Genomic DNA, 23014 nt, shown 5'->3' on the forward strand with positions numbered 1-23014 from the left:
CTCCCTCCCCACTGAATCGCCCTCTATCCCCTTTAGCCCATTTTATTTTTCCTCACCTCACTGTCCAACACTGTATGTGTATTTATGCTTTGTCTATCTCCTCCCACCAGAACACAAGTATGGGGACAGTCGGATTTTGTTCGCTGTTGGGTTGCCCGTACCTGCGACAGCTCCTGGCACACAGCAGAGGCTCAGTATTTGCTGAATGAATGTGATACAGATCCACCAGGAGAAAACAGAATCGAGTATTTACCAAAGCTCTACCTAAGCTTAGAAGTGTTAGAAGAAATCAAAGAAGAGGATCAAGAAGTTTGACTAAAAATTTAAAACAGGGCTTCCCTGGTGGCGCAGTGGTTAAGAATCCACCTGCCAATGCAGGGGACATGGGTTCGATCCCTGGTCCGGGAAGATCCCACATGCCATAGAGCAACTAGGCCTGGGCGCCACAACTACTGAGCCCACGAGCCACAACTATTGAAGCTCGTGCACCTAGAGCCCGTGCTCTGCAACAAGAGAAGCCACTGCAATGAGAAGCCCGTGCACCACAACGAAGAGCAGCTCCCGCTTGCCACAACTAGAGAAAGCCCATGCGCAGCAAGAAGACCCAATGCAGCCAAAATTAAATAAATAAATTTATATAAAAAAATTTAAAACATCCTTGTTTAAGAAGAGTAGGAAAATTCAGTCATAAAAAATATAGGAATTATTATTGTCCTTATCACTGAAGGTTTGTGGGTGTGGAGTGGATTATATTACATCCACACGAAATACTATGCAGAAGGTGAGCCATGAAGACTATGCTTCCTGTAACGACATGGAAAACTGTTGCCGTTTAATAAAGAGCAGGATTTTAATATGTCAACTCTATTTACAAGCCATAAACTAAAAGGAATGGTAGATACTTTCTTAGGTGCTTGTCGGCCCATACTCCACCATTCTCTGAGCATCCTCTGCCCTTTTCACACCCCCCCGCCCCCGGGGGAAGGCCCTAGCAGCCATGTTTGTACTGCACACGGATCTTTATTGAGACACGCAGGATCTTTCATTGTGATGCATGGGCTTCTCTCTAGTTGTGGCATGCAGGTTTTCTCTTCTCTAGTTGTGGTGCACAGGCTCCAGGGTGCGTGAGCTCTGTAGCTGTGGCACGTGGGTTCCAGGGCACATGGGCTCTGTAGTTTGCAGCACACGGGCTCTCTAGTTGAGGCGCATGAGCTCAGTAGTTGTGACACGTGGGCTTAGTTGCCCCGCGGCACGTGGGATCTTAGTTCCCTGACCGGAGATCAAACCCGAGTCCCCTCCATTGTAAGGTGGATTCTTTACCGCTGGACCACCAGGGAAGTCCCTGCTCACACTCTTGAGTTGGTATCTATTATTTAAAACTTAAAAAAAAATCTAGTCCACAACAGAACAACAACTAAAACAACTAAAAACTAAACCTTTGGATGTTTGGGTATAGGTGATTGTACTTTTTTGGTGCCTTCATTTTCCTCACTTTGGCCATAAAAAAAAAAAAAAAGCATTTGTTTTGCAATTTTAAAAAATGCTGTAAAATAGGTATGAAAATAGATTCAAAGGGTATATAATATGCCAAAGTACCAGAGATTGTATTGGAGTAATTTATGCTTTTTTCTGTATTTTTAAAACTTCCTAAAATGCAGATACTATTACTCTTATGATTTAAAAAATTACACTTTTTCAGAAAGCACCATCTTGACTTTTATCAAGAACACTGTAACATCTCCAACAGGAATGCTGAACCTTCCAGATATCTGTACCCACCTTCCATTACTTTTAGAAGTTTACCCCTCAATGTTAAATCATTCTGTAAACTGCTACTAACTTTCAAAGGTAATCATGATTCTTTTTTACTATTTTAAAAAGAGCTGAAATAAACATCATAGTACATACTCCTTGCATTTATGTAAATGCATATTTTTCACGTAAAGGAATTTTAATTTAGGTTTTATACCTCCATGTAGAGCCTTCAGTCATGTGTTTTTTGCCATCTGTGTTATCTTTGAAGAAGTGCCTGAACCTTTTTAGAATTGGGTTGTTTATCTTCCTGTTAGAGTTATAAGGGTTCTGTACATATCCTAGATACAGGTGCACTCTTGTACATGTTTTGCCAATATTTCCTCCCATAAAATAGCTTGCATTTTCATAACAGTGCTTATTGAAGAGAAAAGCTTCCTAATTTTGACAATCCAATTTATCAATATTTTATCACTCATCCTTTGTGTCATATTTAAGAAATCTTTGCAAAACCCAAGGTAACTAAGATTTTCTCCTGTATTTTCTTCTAGAGTTTTATGGTTTTAACTCTTATGTTCATTTCTGTGACCCATCTAGATCTAATTTTTACACACGTTCCTTGTTTTGAATATAGCAATCCAACTTTTTCAGTGTCATCTGTTGACAATTTTATCCTTTCCTCACTGATTGCCTCTGACACCTTTGACAAAAATCAATTGTGTGTAAATATATTTATATATTTCTGCACTCTCTCCTGTTCCATAGACCTATATATCTATCCTTACCACAGTGACTAGGCTAAGGAATACCTAGATAGTAAATAATAGTAACATTTCTGGGTGTGTCTGTGAGGGTGTTTCTGGGTGAGATTAGCATTTGAATCAGTAGACTGAGTAAAGATCTGACCTCACCAATGTGGGTAGCATCATCCAATCCACTGAGGGCCTGAATAGAACAAAAAGGCAGAGAAAGGACAAATTCTCTCTTCTTGAACTGGGAAATCCATCTATTTCTGCCCTCGAACATTGGATCTCCTGGTACTCTGGCCTCTGGCTGCCCCCCCTCCCCAGGGCTCAGGCCTTTGGATTCAGTCTGAATTATACCATCAGATATAATTATTTTCTCTCTCTGTCTCTCTCTCTGTCTCTCTCTGTCTCTGTCTCTGTCTCTCTCTCTCTCTCTATATATATATAAAACTGCTTCTGTTTCTCTAGAGAACCCTGACTGTAACTACAAGGCAGCCTAAGTCCTCCAATTTTGTTCTTTTCCAAAGTTGTTTTGGGTATACTAGGTCTTTTCCATTTCCAAATAAAATTTGTAATCAATTTGTCATTTTCTACAAAATGGCCTGCTGGAACTTTGACTGGGATTGCACTGAATTGCTAGATCTACTTGGAGAAAACTGACAACAATGTCAAGTCTCCTGATCCCTGAAAATAGTACCCTTCCCCATATAGATATTCTTAAATTTCTCTCACCAATGTTCAATGTGCACAAGTCTTACACATCTTGTATCAAGTTTATTCCCAAGTATTTCATGAAATTTTAATGCCATTATAAATAATATGCTTTTTCATTTTCTACTTCTGACTAGTATACAGAAATATAATTGATTTTTGTATGTTGAACTAGCTCACTAATTAGTTCTACCAGGTTGTTGTAAATTTCTTAGAATTTTTTTACCTGGATGATCAGAAGAATAAGAATTCTTTTTCAGTCTGAATGTCTTCTATTTCTTTTTCTTGCTTTGTTGCACTGGCTAGGTCTTCCAATACAATGTTAACAGGTGTGGAGAAAGGGAGGTAAATCAGGTCCCTGTAACTCTATTATGGCCAAAAGCAGAAGCCTCTCCTGATGTCTGAAGTTTGTATTGCACATATAGGTCTTTAAACTACCTGGAATTTAGTATCCACTATGAAATGGGTATCTAAAATTACCTGTTACTATATGGACAGCTAATTACTAGATTCTTTCCTCATCCACCTATCACGCCACTTTTGTCACCTACTAAGTTCCCATGTGTACATGTTTTAATTTCTAAACTGTTCACCTACCCTGAACCAATACCAATTCAAGATCTTGCTAAGTGATTTTATACATTCCATGACTTTAAATAACTCTACAGTATATACTAATGATTCCCAAATTTGTATCTCCACCCAGACCTCTCCCCTAAACTCAAACTTCTACTTTCAACTCTATCATTTAGATTGTATAGTATAGTATTTCAAATTCTTAATGTCTTAAAAACCAAGCCCCTAATTCTCAGCAACTGCTAACCTGCCCCTCCTGCAGTCTTCTCCTTCTCATGAATTGGAAATTCCATTCTTTCAGGTCCTCAGTTCAAACACTGGAAAGTCATCCTTGACTCGTTTCTTTCATACCTCACATCCAAGCCATCAGAAAATCCTAACCACTCTACCTTCAAAATATGTAAAACAAAAAATCCAACCACTTACTACCACTTTTATTGCCACTATCCTGATCCAAGTCAATATTACCTCTCACCCCGATTATCCCAACAGCCTCTCAACAGCTATCCTCCCCTGCCCACCTAGGGTCTAGTCTCCTCACGGCAACCAGAGGGATCATTTTTCATAACGTAGGTCAGATCGCATCACTGCTCCATTCTAAACCCTCCTGCATCTTCCCATCTCTCAGAGTAAAAGCCAAAATTCAATAATTCAATAAAGCCAAATTACAATAACCTGAAAGGCCTTTCATGATCCAGTTCCCATTGCCTCTCTAACCCCCTCCTCCGACCACTCTCCTTCTCTCACTCTGCTCTGGACATCCTGGCCTCCTTGCTTTTCCTGACACATCACGCACACTCTCACCTGTTTCCTCTGCCTAGAACCAAGCCCGTCTCCCAGATATTGACATGGCTTGCCCCCTCACTTCAAGTTTTAATTGCCATCCTAACAGAGAAGCTTCTCTTGCCACCCCATACAAAGAAGGAGCCCTCTATACATGCAACACACTCTGGATCCCATTTCCCTGCCTTTTCCCCCCTCAGAGCACTTATCACATCTGACATATAAATACCTGCTTTTCTATTTGCATTTTATTGGCCTTATCTTGTTAGGATGCAGGTTCCATGAAAGCAGGAACTTGCCTGTTTTTTTTTTCTTCACTGTTCTAGGTCCCTAGTCCCTGGAGTAGTATCTGGCACATAAGCACTCAAATATTTGTTGAAGAAACGAATACTTTACCTACCAGAGGTTCCTAATTGGTCCTTTTATCCAGCAAGGGCAAGCCCTCACGGCTTCTCTCCCCCTTTAAAATTCTCTGCCCTCGACTTTTCTGTATAAATTTAGAACCAGCTAGTCAAGTTCTATGAAAACCTTTTGAGGATTCTGGCTGGGACTGCTTTGAATTATAAATTAATTTGAGGAGAACTGTTAGCTTTTCAATGTTGAGGTCTTTCTCCACCAAAAACATGGAGCGTTCTCCATTTTTTAGGTCTTCTTTTACATCCTTCAGCTGTGTTTATAATTGCCTCCATTAAAAAACCTAAAGCTCGTTTCTCAAATATGTTCCTGCTTTTTTTGCTATTCCCCCCAACATTACCTTTTTAAAAATTACATTTCTAACTGTCACAATGAAGTCAAGCTCTTTTTCTACTGCCTTGGTCCTCCTTAACTTCAAACATACTTAAATTCCCCGTGCCTAAAAAATCTTCCACTTGGCCATGGAGCTATCCTCTGTTCTTACATATTGCAAAGAAGCAGGTAAGTAATGCTGCCTCAGCCTCCTCATTTCCTACTCAGTCATTACCCCTAACCTAGCCTTCACTCAACTACCCAGTGAAAACTGCTCTTTCAGAAAGGACCACTGGGCACTGTGTCACTGAATTCCACAGCCTTTTCTCAGTGTTTATCTTCTTCAGTCTAGGATGCTCGCAACACCAATAACATCCTACCCCTTTAGCTCTGCATTTACTCTCTTCCTTTGGCTTCCATGGAACTGGCATTTCCCTCCTGTCTCCTGAGTGCTTCCCCTTCTGCATCCTCCAATTTCTCTTCTAACTTATTCCTGGAAGAACCTATGTCTACCTCAGGGATACAGGAAAAGCCTCTCTGGGGAAGCCGAGTTTGAGCTAATTCTTAAGGTGAGACTAGAGTTTACCACATGGACAAGAAGGAAAAGGGTATTCCTGGCAGAGAGAGCATAAGCAGAGTGAGGACAGCACGGTTAACTAGAGAGCCTCAAACAGCTCAGTACATCTGGAGCTGCAATGTCCAATATGGTGGACACTAACCACATGTGGCCATTCAGTACTTGAAATGCATCTAGTTCAAGCTGAGATATGCTGTGAAGTGTAAAACAGACACCAGATTTCAAAGACTTGGTACCAAAAAAGGAATGTAAAACCTCACTGATAATTTTTTTTTCACCAGTTACACGTTGACATGGTATTTTGGATATACTGCTTTAAATAAAATACATTATGAAAATTAATTTCCTGTTTCTTTTTACTTTTAATATGTGGGTCCCATTGTATCTCTACAGAACAGTGCCAGTCTAGGGCGTAAGGGCCAAGTCAAAAGAAGAGAGGAAGAAGCGTGAGATTCTATAGTACATTTTCTTTCTCCTTTCTACACCCATTGATGTTACTAAAGTTCAGGTCCTAATTACCTCTCACCTAAGACCATTTCAATGGCCCTACTGATCCCTCCCTACAGTCTTGGGCCTGTCACAACCCATCCTAGATATTGTAACCATATTAATCTTTTTAAAGCACCTCATCCCTCCACTCCTCAGAGTCTCCTTGACCTTGAAATTAAGGGGCAAAACAGTCTGGCATTTTGAGGCTCGTCACGATGGAAGCTAATCTGCAGTTACAGGATTCCCCAGTATTGCTCCCCTTCATACCCCTGGATGTGTCAAACTGGAGATGTCACCTCAACTTGACTTACATTTTTCACTTTACTACCTTTGCTCGTAATCTTCCCTCTGCCTACAACACCCTTTCCCAAAATTCAGCTTACCAATATCTTACTAGATAATAATAGTATTGTTTTATTTAAAAGGAAAAAAATATATTGGGGGGCCTTTTGTTAGAGATACAAACTGAAGTATTTAGAGATGAATTTTTTATCTTACTAGGACTCCAGGGTCTGTATAAAAGATGTATTCCTTCAGGAAGCTATATCTAATCGCCCCAAACCTTCAACAAACATGCAACTTGTAGGAGGCATCAAATGCTACACATTACTCTAGGTGCTGGGTAAACTAGACAGTAAAACGTTAGCCCTCCCCTTAGGAGCTCAGTCTCACAGGAGACAGCTACATAAGTCAACAACTGCCACGGAGAACAACTGAAGCTATGAAGAGGTCAACACAGGGTCCTATGGGACCACAGACAAGTCCTAATCCAGGCCAATGGTCGGCAGAGGGAAGCATCCTAAAAAGGGATGCAGAAAAGCCCTAATGAGCTGTTCCTCCACTGATTACCCAACACACCTTTTACAGCTCCTCTTATGGTCATCCAATTCTGTCTTTGATGCTTCGTGCATGTATAGTCTATCCTCATTATTTGTGAATTCCACATCTGCAAACTCGCCAATTGTTAAAATGTACTTTAATCTCAAAGTCAATACTCATGGCAATTTTTTGGTCATTCACAGACACGTCCAGATCGGTAAAAAACTTGAGTCTTCTGATGCATACATTCCCTGAAGTGGAAAAGCTGGTGCTCTGCCTTCTTGTCTCAGCTCTCGTACTGTGAACAACTGTCCTCGTCACAGTCTACCTAGTGCCACATTTTTCGCGTTTTGTTTCTGGTGATTTCACTGTTGAAACTGGCCCCCAAGCACAGGGCTGAAGTGCTGTCTAGTGCTCCTAAGTGCAAGAAGTCTGTGATGTGCCTTCTGAACAGAGTATCTGTTACACGAATTTAGTCCAGGAATGAGTTATAGTGCTCTTGGCAGTGAGCTCAGTGTTAGTAAGTCAATAACGTACACTGAATAAGGTGTTTTTAAACAGAAGCACGCATAAAACAAGGCTACGTGTTGATCAGTGGATGAAAATGCTGTGACCAAAGGCTCACAGGAACTTAACTCTGTATTTCTCTTATAAGCAATGGTTCAGTATCCACTAATTCAGAGGTCACAGCAATGTTATAGAACATAACTACCACAAATAACAAGAGTCAACTGTACTTTCTTTCCCTTGAGGGTGGAAATCAGATCTTAGGCACCATTAGTGCCTCATATGAAACAGGCATTATTAAACATTTAGGTCTTAACTGAGAAGTAAATTAATAAATTTTTTCTTTCGTGTAAATGCCTTGACTTCAAAATTAAACAGGGACCACACAGTTTAACAAAGGCTGGGCACTAAAACAAAACACTTCATTTCTTTACAGCTTCAAAATGACCAACAATGGCTTTCACCAACATGCTTACCATTTTTGTTCTTCAGATTAGGGTCTGCTCCACTTTTCAGAAGCTTTAAGGCACATTGTTTATGAGCCCGATAGGCGGCACAATGCAAGGGTGTATTTCCTAACTGATCCGAACAGTTAACAGCAGGAGGATTCGGCCTGTTGAGCTGACAATTGAAGAAATACAATGCAGATTACATACCAAAGACAGACTTTCTTCCATGAAACCCATGATGGTACAGTAGAACTGAAAATTCAGGCGGACCCTCATGCTCCAGAGCCTGATGAGCAGTGGGGCTCCTCAGCATCTCAACTGTCAGTGGCTTCCTGCTCACAAAATCAGCCAACCCACGTCAGTCCCCATGCTGTCCTCAAGCTGCCACGGAACCTCAGGCCGCCACGGAACCTCAGGCCCCACGCTCCCCTGAGACAGACACCACACACTACACCGGGGCCACCCCACTCACCCCTGGACGCTGGGATCTCACTAAGATTCTTTCGCCCCTACCAGTCTTGCAATTCACACTTGTGACAGCAAAATTACAAATTGGTCTACCACAGTCATTCAGAAGCATTAAAACCATAAATGTGGGCTTCCCAGGTGGCGCAGTGGTTGAGAGTCCGCCTGCTGATGCAGGGGACACGGGTTCATGCCCCGGTCCGGGAGGATCCCACGTGCCGCGGAGCAGCTGGGCCCGTGAGCCATGGCTGCTAAGCCTGTGCGCCCAGAGCCTGTGCTCTGCAATGGGAGAGACCACAACAGTGAGAGGCCCGCGTATTGCAAAAAAAAAAAAAAAAAAAACCATAAGTGTTAAACATGTAAATGTTAAAGGTCTACTGAATTTGTTGTTCCCAGCTGACTCCTTTAAAAAGTTCTTTTTAAAGGAGTCTCCATTTCACAAAGTTTAAAATATGTTTTAGGCACTATACTTGGAAACCAGAGAGGCCTTTTCAAACGAACTGAAGTAACTTTAAGGCAAATGGCCGTGCTTCAGTCTTGAATTTAGACCACATTCAGAGTTTTGTGTTTAATGAGACTATTTTCAGGAAATGGAAACTGGAAAGTAGGTCTTCTAAGAAGAAAAAGAAATGGGTAAGTTTTCAGTCTAACATGATACAAATATTTCAAAAATATTGTCCCTTGTTTGTATGTTATTTTCTAGAACTATAGCATACCTTTCAGAAATAATTGCTCATCAAAATTAGAGAAAGGTATTCCTTTATAGGTCTTATATATGCCAATTTTAAATTGGATTAATCATGAAGAAAAAAAACTATCCTTATATTAAATGTTTACCATGAAAAACTAAATTCTTAACCATTAGGTTTTCAAGTAGAAGTGGGGTAGTAAATCAGAAATTCAGAGAAAAACGTAATCATTTAAAATATATCCTGCTTAAACTATTACCATGCTGTGTTTTCAGATATTTAAAGACTTCTGTTCTATTATTATGATCTCGAGTAGTCTAGTCCCACAATTTGACTACGTTATGAACTCAACGTTAAGTAAAAAATTTCCTCAGCTTTTCTAAGCAAATTGTCTGAATTAGGCACAAGAATAATTTGTGAAAATTCATGTTTAAGTAGCAGTTACCCTTTTGTTTGTTTTTTGTTTTTGCAGTACGCGGGCCCCTCACTGCTGTGGCCTCTCCCGTTGCGGAGCGCAGGCTCACCGGCCATGGCTCACGGGCCCAGCCGCTCCGCGGCATGTGGGATCTTCCCAGACTGGGGCACGAACCCGTGTCCCCTGCATCGGCAGGCGGACTCTCAACCACTGCGCCACCAGGGAAGCCCAGCAGTTACCCTTTTTTATATATCTTGAAGGTATTCGCTTATCTGTTTCTAACTGGGGCGGTCACTTAATGTTTTCAATAATCTTTTACCTGGAGAGTGAAATACCTATATTTCCAGGGAAAAACTGTAGCCCTCTGATTATGCGAAATGCTGATTTAAATGGGCCTCCCGCAGTAAAACTTGTAAATAAGGAACTATCCCAAATTCAGTAGCTATTTACTGTTCCATCTTCTTTCTCTTAATATCTTAATAAACTTCACACCTTTCTGGGAAAAAAAAAAATTCCCTGCAGAGTAAAGAATACATTTGTTTTTGTTTTTACCAGAGCTGTGAGTTCCGCTGTTCTACCTTCTCTTGCTGCTGCTAAAAGTAATTCTTCAAGCTTTCTTTGTTGAGTCCTTTCTACAGCTGCAAAAGGAAAAGTACATATTATTCTACTTCTAGTCTGGATCCTATTAGCAAATTTATCACAAAGATGTATAGAGAACAAAGTGATCATGGTAAGAAAAGTCACAATGTTTTGAACTGTAATTCAAATGCTGTTAGACTTTACTGTTATTCTCACTGCCTTTATTTCAGACTACAGAGTTCAACTTCCCTCAGGTTCAGATGAATTTTTGTTTTCAATTCAGAGGTCCTTAAGTACATTACTCACGACAACACCCAACACAAGTAATTATGAATTACTTTTGCATGCTGAAATACTATTATATATGTGCCTTGGAAAGGTAGATAAGTGGGGAGAGGTGCTGATACCTTCCAGAACCTTAGAATGCAAAAATAAAAAGAAATAGCGTTGGTAGGAAGACATACACACCATATAAATATATTTAGGTTTATATATACTTACATACTTCTACATAAGAATATTTTATTTCTTTAACAAACACTCTAGCACTTACTACGTGCCAAATACCTTTCAAAACACTTAAACAATATTAACGCATTAAATCCTCATAACTACTCTTTGAAGCGTTACTATTTTCACAATTTTATAAATGAAGAAACTGAGGCAGCAAGAGGTTAAGGAACTTAACCTAAGCCACACAGCCGGGATGTGGAGGAGCTGGGACTTGACCTTCGGCAGGTGGGTTCCAGAGTCCATGCTTTTACCATGACTCTGTGCTGCTCGTACTTGCAGGGAATGAGAGCAGTATGATTTAAGGGACGAGAGTATGTAATAAGGTCTCATTTCTGCTATGTTTGAGTTCTGTTTTGGCTTACAGAAAAGAAACAATTTCATAGAAAGGCTTAATAATAATCCCCCTTAAAATATGTGTACAATGTCCTGTGCAAAGGCTGCAAGGGAGGAACTATAAAAGGTTTCCTAGGTCTCCCCGAGAAATAATGAACATTTATTAATAGTTAGTAATTACTATGCGCTAACAGTTGTTCGAGACACTACGCATGCCCTTGCATTTCAACTACAGGAAACACATAGCTTGAATACAGGAATAGCTGGAACCAGTTTAACTTTGTCTTAAGAACGGACTAACATTACTAATATACCATCATCTTCTTTTCTCACATTTTTATTTCCACACCCACTCCCTCTCTCTCCACTTTGGAGGAAGGCTGCCACGCCTCCACACATGCTCCCAACACTGCTTTCTTTTGCTGGGATTCATGCTCTTCAGTCTTTCCTCTAAGGCCACTGGACTGTGAGCTTTGGAGAACAGTCACGTCCCCACCCTTCCCTACACACCTGTACTACTACATGTATTACCTGGAGCTGTAATTTATCCCTGCAGTCATTCTCGAAGTCAGGTACCTGTTCTTACTCTTCTGTGTATCCTAGACATTTATGACAGTATCTGGCACAATGCATATCTAGCCAATAAATATTCACTGAATAATCAAACAATGTTTAATAATGTTTGTTCTAGACTTTAAGGAAGGGTGGTAAATGTTTCTCTCTAGATTGTCTAGGCTCATCAATGAAGGAAAACTGGATGTGGAGTTGAAAACCCTGCTTGTGTTCCTGTCCTGTGTTCCTTCTGGACACTGAAAGAAGACTGCTGATCCAGCCTATAAAAACAAATATTCCAATTTGCAGACTCAAGGCTTCTAGAGTGCCCATAATGTTCTGTTCCTTGACATGGGTGCTGTCTACATGGATGTGTTTCCCTTGTGAAAACCGCAAGCTGTGCATTAATAATGTGTACTTTTATCCATATATTTTATACCTTAATGTTTTTTAAAGCAAATACTCCATCCCCCAAATAATTTGTCTTATAAATTTTATTTTCATTTTTAAAAATATTTATTTATTTATTTATTTTGGCTGCATCCATCCATCTATCTATCTATCTATTTATTTTGGCTGCCCTGGGTCTTAGTTGCGGCACTCAGGATCTTCATTGAGGCATGCGAGCTCTTAGTTGCAGCACGCATGTGGGATCTAGTTCCCTGACATGGGATCAAATCTGGGCCCCCTGCATTGAGAGTACAGAGTTTTACCCACTGGACCACCAGGGAAGTCCCTGTCCTATAAATTTTAAATTTGATATGACTATAAACTAACTCTTTGTCTTTCTTTTCAATCAGAATCCAGAGTTAGTAGGGATCACAGAGATCATGAAGCCTAACTCCATCCTGATAAGACACTTACATACATGCCCAGCGTAGGTTAAATAGCAGTACACTTCAAATGCAGGTGAGAACCTACCAAATGTACTTCATTAACAACAGAAAATCACCCTTTTGCAATCTCTATAGTAAAGAGTGATTCAGGCAAGAATTATCAACGAATGCTAAAATCACTGATTTAAAGTGATTTTATCCTGATTTCAGGATATTTACATGGTCTCAGTTTTTCTCCCCAAGGATTATTTATTAATTACAAAAGGGGGAAGGTAGCTTAACAGTGGACCACGTAGTGATCAGAGATAATTTCACCAGTAATGGAACAGAATGACATCATGTACCTCCTAATATGCACTGGTATAAAGCATAAAACCTTATCCTATGCCAAATACAACCTATGGCAAAATGAATATCCTGAATCTGATTATATGAGACAAGAAAAGCCCAAGTTGAGGGGCATTCTACAACAGTGATCTTATGATAATGATGTTAAATCTCATGAAATTGATCACTATATTGTGATTATATAAGGAAATATCCTTGTTCGTAGGAGATACATACTGAAGTACTTAGGGCTAAAGTATCATTATGTCTGCAAATTATTCCCTAATAGCACCACAAAAAAAAATTAAAAGTAAATAGATAACATTAAATAATATATAAAAAGGTAAACCAGAGGTGGCAAAATGTTAATGACTGGTGACTAAGTGCAGATATACAAGTGTTTGTTGTACTATTCTTGAAACTTTCCCATAGGTTGGATATTTCTCAAAATAAAAAAAGTCAAACGATATGTAAAAGAAGGTACACTAGTCCTCTCTAGTGCCTGACAAGTAGAAATCTACCCTCTTCCAAACACTTCTAATCATGGGAAACTCACTACACCTTTCAAGGCAACCCAAGCCATTATTATAATACACTGGACCCAAAGATAAACTCCCTGGCATGCCATCAAGTGGATCGTCAACTGGCCCTGGTCGGCCTCAAATAAGAATACCCCTCTTCCAATATAACAGTTCTTGAGATATTCAAACATGATTCTGTTGTGTCTACTGATATCTGTCTTTCTGGGGTGAAACATTTCCTGTCTCTACATGCATTACCCTACAATTGGGTTTCTGGTCTACCTGTGGTCTTGGTGGGTTGTGGATGTACTCCCTGCAGTCTGATCCATTTAATGCACTATCCACAAATGATATCACACCTGGCTAAGCTGATCTCATCAGAGCAAAATCTCTATTTCTACTTCTATTACCCCAGCTAGGACCATACTGTAGCTGATAAATCGTTAAGTGTCCATCAAGTCAACTAAGCCCTTGTTCTTAGCACAGCTGGGTTTTGGTGGCTGTGAGAGTGGGTACTTAGAGCACGTCTTTACAGCTAGCCCCATTAAATGTCAACTTGTCAGGTGAACCCAACATCCCAGTCTGTCAGGAGAACGTCAGTTCTGGGTTCTCATCTTATTACAAATAAAATAATAGAACAGGATCAAAGACAGTACCTAATCCTCCCAATTAGATCATAATTTATTAAAGGGCAGGGATGACATATAATATGATCAATCTCCTCAAAATCACATAATACTGAGCCTTATAGAAGATGTTATGTGTTGATTTGTTTATTGAAAATGAGAGGGTTCATTTTAAATGCAAGAGCGCGTAGAGACGTTGATCTAAAGGTGTCTGACAAGCAGACAGTATCTTGTAACTAAAGAAACAAGGGAGATTTTAGGTTTCAAGGTCAATTGGAAAGTAATAAAAAGCAAGACCTTGCTTCGTACATAGATAAAAATACTAATAACAAATAAATCAACACCCTTGAAGTACAAAATTATCTTGCCCTTCTCTGAATTGCAAAGGAAAGACCCAAAGGATGTGTGTGAAACTGCAACTCTAATTCAATACCTTTATTCATAAAGTAGTAATTAAGAAATCTTCTCTTCTCAGGGACTTCCCTGATGGTCCAGTGGTTAAGAATCTGCCTTCCAATGCAGGGGACACAGGTTCAATCCCTGATCGGGGAACTAAGATCCCACATGCCGCGGGGCAACTAAGCCCACGCGCTCTAGAGCCCACATGCCACAACTAGAGAGAAGCCCATGTGCCGCAACGAAGACCCAACGCAGCCAAATAAATTAATTAATTTAAAAAAATGTGATCTTCTCTTCTCTACTATAGAAATACTACCAAAAAAATAATTACAGCCAAAGCCCTGGATATTTGGGGGATAATCCTAACGAATGAACGCTTCCCAATGTAAGCATCAAAGTATTTTTGTTTTAAACTATTTTTAGAGAAATCCCTAATATGTCTTCTTAAACGTAACTGAATCTTTGAAGTTCATCTAACAATGAAGCTGATCCATGAAGAATTTACTGTTGGCTGCTGTACTACAGTGAAGCCCTCAGGGTAATGGAGCCTGCCAGAGCTATCGTCCCCAATATCACATGACTCCCAGTAGCTACACCTCTTATAGTTCCCCTGTCCTGCGCTCTGTATTCCTTCATTATCATGCTTCTGCAGCCTTTCAGCCGTACTCCCTCATGTCTCTAATTTCTACTTTTAATTTTGTTGGAGATTTGATTTTTAAAACTCGCCATAATCTTATATAAAGAATTTAAAAGCTCTGCGGAAACTCTCATATAGTTTTATGTCTAATCGGTGACTTGCAAACTACATCATCTTTAGACCACAGGCTTGGTGTCATCTATTTTGGCACCTCAGAAGCCATTTCTACTTCTATTCTGGACCGTGTCTATAACGAAAATAAATGCTGTTTAGATTAAGATCCATAATATTTACCTTCAAGCATGTTTCTGATTTCTTTGTCATGAGTGACTTCCTTTGCTGTCTGTCCATTCCCATTAACAACAGTAGTATGAGCATTATATTCTAAAAGAAGCATTACCAACTCCTAAAAAAGCAGAGAAATTATAGACTTTATTATATTATAGCACTTTTCCAAATTACACATTACTACTGGGTTTCTTCTACAATAGAAAGAATGACTACGTAGGAATCTTTATATCACTTCAGTTCTGTCTGCATTATTGTGGTTCCTTAGTATTCACTTAAATTGATTACTACAAGTCAACTAATTGTAGTAATGACTGATGCTGCCTAAACAGTTGCCAATCCACAATTAAACAGACAACTTCTGTAATTGATTTTTAAAGTAAATTACCTGGTTATTTTACCAAGTTGATTCATGCGGTCAAAACTAAATATGAGTTAACAAAGCCATTATTTAAATTAGTAATTTAAATTAGATAATTAGAGCAGATAATACATTCATTTAACATTATTCCTCCAAGAAATGTTGAAAAAAAATAATTTCCTCTACAGACTTAGATTTTTTAAAAGTTAATTATGATGTTTATAATAAATAGGACATTATTTTCTGAAGTGATATAGACTGACAGGATACAACACTATCAAAGGGATGCTTTATAATGAATCAAACGCTCTCCTGAAGTCAATATTCAACAACGGAGCATAAGCTACATCATTCATATTTACTCTAAGTGGCTAACAGCTCTTTTAGGAATTTTTGTAGTAAAAAATGTTTAAATACATATCTATCTAAACACAGACAGGAAGAAAACAAAATACTCATTGTCCTAGTCACTCCAGGACCACTACAAACATTTTGGAGCGTTTCTTTCTGATCATTTTTCCCTTGCATAAGTTTGAGATTTTTTAACATAATTTTATTTATGACATAATTGCTTAAGTTATACTCCTTTTGCCTAATACATCAGTTTCCTGGATGTTATAGTGTCTATAAACATACTTTTCACTGAATATTATTCTATAAAATGTACTACCACATTTTACAAATAGAAAAACTACTAAAAAGTCTAATATTTTAATAAAGTAAATTCTTATAAAATATCTTAGCCCTTCCTATCATTTTAAAGGTAACATTTTGGAAGAAGTGTTTTCATAGTTTATGTAAACAGTTCATATTAGTAAAGAAAGTAGAACAACCCACAGAATGACAGAAAGTATTTATAAGTCATATATCTGATAAGGAAATTGTATCCAGAATATATAAAGAACTTTTACAATTCAACAAAAAGACAACCCAATTGAAAAAATGGTCAAAGATAAAGAAGAGCAATCAGAAAAAGGAAATTAAGAAAAACAATTCCATTTACAATGGCATCAAAAAGAATAAAACGCTTAAGAATAAACTTAACCATGGAGGTGAAAGACTTGTACACTAAAACTATGAAATATAGCTCAAAGAAATTAAAGAAGATATAAATAAGTGGGAAGACATCTAGTGATCATGAATGGGAAGACTTAATATTGTTGAGATGTGAACACTACCCAAAGCAATCTACAGATTCAATGCAATCCCTAACAAATCCCAATGATGTTTTTTCCAGAAACAGAAAATCCTATCATAAAATTCACAAGGAATCTCTAGAGATCCCAAATAGACAAAACAGTAATGACAAAGAAGAACGAAGTTGGAGATCTCACACTTCCAGATTCCAAAACTTACCTCAAAGATAATCAAAGTAATCAAAACAGTGCAATAATGACATAAAGATAGACATAGAGACCAATGGAATAGAAAAGAGAGCCCAGAAATAAACTCTCACATTTTGTTCAAATGATTTTCAACAAGAGTGCCAAGATCATTTGAAGGGGAAAGGACAGTCTCTTCAACAAATGGTGCTGGGAAAACTGGACATTCACATGCAAACAAATAAAGTTGGACCTGTATACTTTACACCACATACCAAAATTAACTCTATTAGGATGAAAGACCTAACAGAAAACCTAAAACAAAAATCTTAGAAGAAAACATAAGAGAAAAGCTTCATAGCAGTCATTTCTTGGAATATGACACCAAAAGCATAGGTTAAAAAAAAAAGAAAGAAATTGGACTACATCAAAATTAAAAACTCTGTACAACAAAGCACTATCAAGAGAGTGAAAAGGCAATCCAGAGTGGGAAAAAATATTTGTAAATCAGGTATCTGATCTAGGATTTATATCCAGAATATGTAAATAACTCCCAAAACTCAAAAACACCACCACCACCAAACTATCCAATTTTAAAAATGGGCAAAGAATCTGAAAAGGCTCCATACTGTATGTATGTGACATACATATGGAACTATGTGACATTCTGGAAAAGGCAAAACTATGGAGAAAGTAGAAAGATCAGTAGTTGCCAGGGATTTGGGTGGGAGGAAGGATGAACAGGTAGAGCACAAAGGATTTTTAGGGCAGTGAAAATACTCTATACGATATTATAATGATAGACACATATCATTAAACATTCTGTCCAAACCCAAAGAACATACAACAACAAGAGTGAATGCTAAAGTAAACTATGGACTTAGGGTGCTTATGATGTGTCAATGTAGGTTCATCACTTGTTTTAACAAAAAAAAACAAAAACGAACCACTCTGGTGGGGCATGTTGATAATGGGAGAGACCATGCATGTGTGGAGGAGGGCATACGTGGGAAATCTGTATCTTCCCCTCAGTCTTGCTGTGAACCTGAAACTACTCTACAAATTTGTCTTTCAAATACAAAAAATTTAAATAAATGGGCAAAGGATTCAATAGACATTTTTCCAAAGAAAAATGGCCAATAAGCATATGAACAGATGTTCAACATCACTAATCATTACGGAAATGCAAATCAAAACCAAATGAGATACCATTTCACAACCCTCAGGATGCCTAAAATGAAAAAGACTGACAATAACAAGTGTGATGAGGATGTGGAGAAACTGAAACCTTCATGCAATGCTAGTGGGAATGTAAAACGGTGCAGGTGCTTTGGTAATCAGTTTGGCAGCTCTGCAAAATACTCAACAGAGCAATGCCAAGTGGTGCAGCAATTCCACTCCTAGGTACATACCAAAGAGAAATGAAAACACACGTCCACGACAAAAATCTTGCACATGAGTGTTCAAAGCAGCATTATTCATAATATCCCCAAAGTGAAAACAACCTAAATGTCCATCAACTGATAGTTGGATAAATAAAATGTGGTACGTCCATACAATGGAATATTATTGGGCAATAAAAAAGAATGAAGTACTGATATATATTATAATCATGGATGAGCCTTGAAAACATTATGTTAAGAAGCCAGTCACAGAAAACCATGTATTATATGCTTCCATTTATATGAAATGTCTAGAATAGGTAAATCTATACAGACAGTAGATTAGTGGTTACCAGGGCCTGGGGGGAAGGGGTAATAGGGAGCGACAGCTCACGAGTACAAGATTTCTTTCTGGGATGATCCAAATGTTCTAAAATTATGTTGACGGTTGCACAAGTCAACATACCTGAACTACTGAATTGTACATGGGTGACTTGTATAGTATGTAAACTAGATCTCAATAAAGTGCCTATAAAAAGACAGCAGAGATATTCAAGTTTGGTACCACATGGCACATTCGAGTTAAGGAATGTTATTTCTCAACCTACCTCATCTAGTTGTTTTATACCATCTTTGCAACTGTACAGTGTTCTAGTAATTAATTGTCCTGATCTGAGTTTCAGGAAGGTATAAGAACTAATGTGGAACCTGACTGACATAAATCCTCAAAGGGCTGGACTACAGAAAATGGGCAGAGGGAATGGTATGCACAGAGGTAGAGAGGTACCTTTAAGAAAAGAGAATATGCTTCGATTATGTGGCAACAGGCTACAGGGGGAAATAGGGCAGACTTTCAGAGTTGCTATATGCAATCTCAGGGGTTCAGACTGTCCTGAAGGGAAGGGACACCTCTTAAAGTTTCCAGAGGAATGACTATCAGACTGCAAGTTACAAAAAACACCTGTCCACCCTGTGAAGAAGATTAAGAGCAAAAATTCTCAGAGTGTGGTCCCCAGACCTGTATGTAGCATCAGTATCACCCATGAAATTGGCAGAAAGGCAAGTTCTCAAGCCCCATCTCAGACCCACTGAATCAGAAATGCCGGGGATGGGGTCCAGCAACTTGTATGTTAAGCATTTAAATACAAGCGCTCAGGCAGGAGAAATCATCAGAAGAAGTTTTTATTCATTAAATCAGAATTAGAAAATAGAAGGCACCTGAAGAGACCAGTGGCTGGATGTCTAACTCGAGGAACATGAATGAAACACCCAAACAGAGAGCTCACCACTGATTTTTAATACCTCAGTGGGTAGAAGAGGTTTTAACTTTCTTCAAAGGTCTGTTGCAGTATTATTCTTATGTTTAGAAAAAACGTTTTTAAGCCGAACTGTGCTTCTCTATGCCAAAATTAAAGACCATCCTGCCAGGACTTCCCTGGTGGCCCAGTGGTTAAGAATCCGCCTGCCAATGCAGGAGACACGGGTTCAAGCCCTGGTCTGGGAAGGTCCCACATGCCACAGGGGAACTAAGCCCGTGTGCCAAAACTACTGAGCCTGAGCTCTAGAGCCCACGAGCCACAACTACTGAAGCCTGCGTGCTCTAGGGCCTGTGATCCACAAGAAGAGAAGCCACCTCAATGAGAAGACCACGCACTGCAACGAAGAGTAGTCCCTGCTCAACACAGCTAGAGAAAGCCCACGCGCAGCAACGAAGACCCAATGCAGCCAAAAATAAATAAAAAATTATATGTAAAAAGAAAAAGACCATCCTGCCCCCTTTAACAGTTTGTACACATACCAAAGGATTGTCATCCTCCTCTTCATCCCTCAGGATCTAGAATTCCTCATCTAGCCCTGAGAAGTCCCTGGTGCTTTCACACAAAATTCCAGCTCCAACCACTTTTCCCTCACAAGTTCTCCTTGCATCCACTGAATATGTGGTTCTCCTCTGAACTTTCTGCCAACTCTCCACATTATTTACTATTCACTTAACATACTTAAGCCCTTACATTGTACAAGGTCCTCCACCCGTCAGCGAAAACACTTAGGTAATGAATACTGAAGGGATCTGAGAAAGTGCTGACAAAAATCAGAGCTGAGATCAGGATACTGACTGGGACATCCCTGGACATGGTGGAATTGAGAGATTAGAAAAAAAAAAAAGCCATTGGGAGACAGAGCAGTCCAGGTAAAAAGCAATGAATATGTTCTCAAGCAGAGACAGTAAAAAGGATTTAAAGTGACAAGTACTTCAATGACCAATACAAATACTGCATAAGGAGCTTGTGTGAAGGAAGAGGAGCCGCATCTTAGAAACATGAAATTCCAAATATCTGAGTGGCAAGTAAGGAGCCAAAACATGCAGCTAAACAGAAGACCTGGACACCTGGAAAGAAGTATGAGGTCAAAGTACAGATTTCCAAATAATCCCCCAGGAGAAATAATGAAGCCTTAAGAGTGGATGGGGGCTTCCCTGGTGGCGCAGTGGTTGAGAGTCTGCCTGCCGATGCAGGGGACCCGGGTTCGTGCCCCGGTCCGGGAAGATCCCACATGCCGTGGAGCGGCTGGGCCCGTGAGCCATGGCCGCTGAGCCTGCGCGTCCGGAGCCTGTGCTCCGCAACGGGAGAGGCCACAACGGTGAGAGGCCCGCGTACCGAAAAAAGAAAAAAAGAGTGGACGGGTTTCTTAGGGGGACAGTTTCAAGAGAAAAGAGAAGAGTGGTTTAAAAAAAAAACAAACAGAAGAACACCTACAATGAAAGGTAAGGAAAATGAACAAGCACAAACAGATAGGCATCAGAAAAGCAGCCAAAGATGCAGCAGTAGAAACAGACTGTGTAGTGCCTCTTCCCAGAGAGATCAGCTCTGTTGGAGTGCAGCTATGGAAAATAGGAAAACAGAAACCTTGAAAATAGTAAACCACTGAGGAACTTTAGGAAAACATTCAGTTAACAGGTACAGTCAGGACCCAGAATACAAAGGATCAAAATAATCAGGTGCTAAGGAAGTTGAAAACAGAAAGTGTAGACACATTTTAATAATATTTTATAAAAAATGAGAATAAGGACAAGCATCTTGCTCAGAGAAGGTCTCCTTGCCCACAAGGTCTCTTCAAGAGCAAGAGGACACGGAGAATCAGGAGAGCTATCTCCAGGAAGTGGTCATTCATGATGTATATGACTATATTCAAAGACAGTACAAAAAAAGAAAAACACAGGACCCTAAGTGGCTCAAGCTAGCATAGTCATAATAACGTACACTCAGTATTTATTTAACCAAAATCTAGCCGTAGATTAAGAGAATGAGAAAAGTGAAGTGGTTTTAGTGGGGATTAAGGCAGGGAGAAACAAATAATCAAATGCTTATCTTCCAGAAGTAAGCCAACAGAAAATCTAAAATTAAAAAAAAGAACAAACACAACAAAAAACAAGAATCAGTGACATAAGTATATTATTTAGAAACATGAAAGTTAAAAAAAACTGAAGTAACAGCTGAAAATAATGACATAGTTGCCTCTAGGAAAGTGTGACTCAGAGTGGGCAGGCGTGGAGCAAAGGTCATCAGTTTTTCATTTTAAGTCTCAGAATATCACTTGACATCTAAAATGAAATACACACGCACCTGTGTCTGTCATACAGAGTGAAGTAAGTCAGAAAGAGAAAAACAAATATTGTATATTAAAGCATATATGTGGAATCTAGAAAAATGGTACAGATGATCTTCTTTGCAAAGCAGAAACAGACACAGACATAGAGAACAAACATATGGATACCAAGGGGGAAAGGAAACGTATGGATACCGAAGGGGATAGGGAAGGGGATGGGATGTACTGGGAGATTGGGACTGACATATATACACTATTGATACTAGGTATAAAATAGATAACTAATGAGAACATACCATATAGCACAGGGAACTCTACTCAGTACTCTGTGGTGACCTAAATGGGAAGGAAAGCCAAAAAAGAGGGGATATATGTATATGTATAGCTAACACAACATTGTAAAGAAACTACACTTCAATAAAAATTTAAAAAAAAGAAACACACATGCACAGGCACATACACAGAATTTTTTTTCAAGAAACACCTAAGAAAAAAGTCTTAAAGATTCCTAAGACACTGCTAAATAGTAGCTGAAATATGTAAGGCAGAGACATATGTTCAACTTAACACTTAAGAACTAGCAATATCTCCGAAATTACCACAAGAAAAGCCTGTTTCATAAGTTAATTGGGACTGGGCTTCCCTGGTGGTGCAGAGGTTAAGAATCCGCCTACCAATGCAGGGGACACAGGTTCGAGCCCTGGGCCAGGAAGATCCCACATGCCGCGTAGCAACTAAGCCCATTCACCACAACTACTGAGCCTGTGCTCTAGAGCCTGCAAGCCACAACTACTGAAGCCCACATGCCACAACTACTGAAGCCCGCGCGCCTAGAGCCTGTGCTCCGCAACAAGAGAAGTCACCGCAATGAGAGGCCTACGCACCATAACAAAGAGTAGCCCCTGCTTGCCACAACTAGAGAAAGCCCATGTGCAGCAACAAAGACCCAATACAGCCAAAAATCAATCACTCAATAAATTTAAAAAAAAATTAATTGGAACTTCCAGATTCCACCTAGCATTTAGAAAGCT

General features: G+C 39.3%; 1 protein-coding gene across 2 annotated transcripts in view; it reads right to left on the reverse strand.

Annotated features, from left to right (window-relative positions):
- OSBPL1A (oxysterol binding protein like 1A) overlaps positions 1 to 23014 on the reverse strand; it is a 200531-nt gene that overhangs the window by 157225 nt on the left and 20292 nt on the right. For both annotated transcript variants that reach the window (XM_082667364.1, XM_082667365.1), the window contains exons 4-6: positions 15322 to 15433; positions 10257 to 10342; positions 8163 to 8307 (exon numbers count right to left, since the gene is read on the reverse strand). In XM_082667364.1, coding sequence (XP_082523490.1) covers positions 8163 to 8307; positions 10257 to 10342; positions 15322 to 15433 — 343 coding nt within the window. The remainder of the gene's footprint in view (positions 1 to 8162; positions 8308 to 10256; positions 10343 to 15321; positions 15434 to 23014) is intronic.

Source organism: Grampus griseus (assembly GCF_964374135.1).
Source record: "Grampus griseus genome assembly, chromosome: 12".
NCBI lineage: Eukaryota > Metazoa > Chordata > Mammalia > Artiodactyla > Delphinidae > Grampus > Grampus griseus.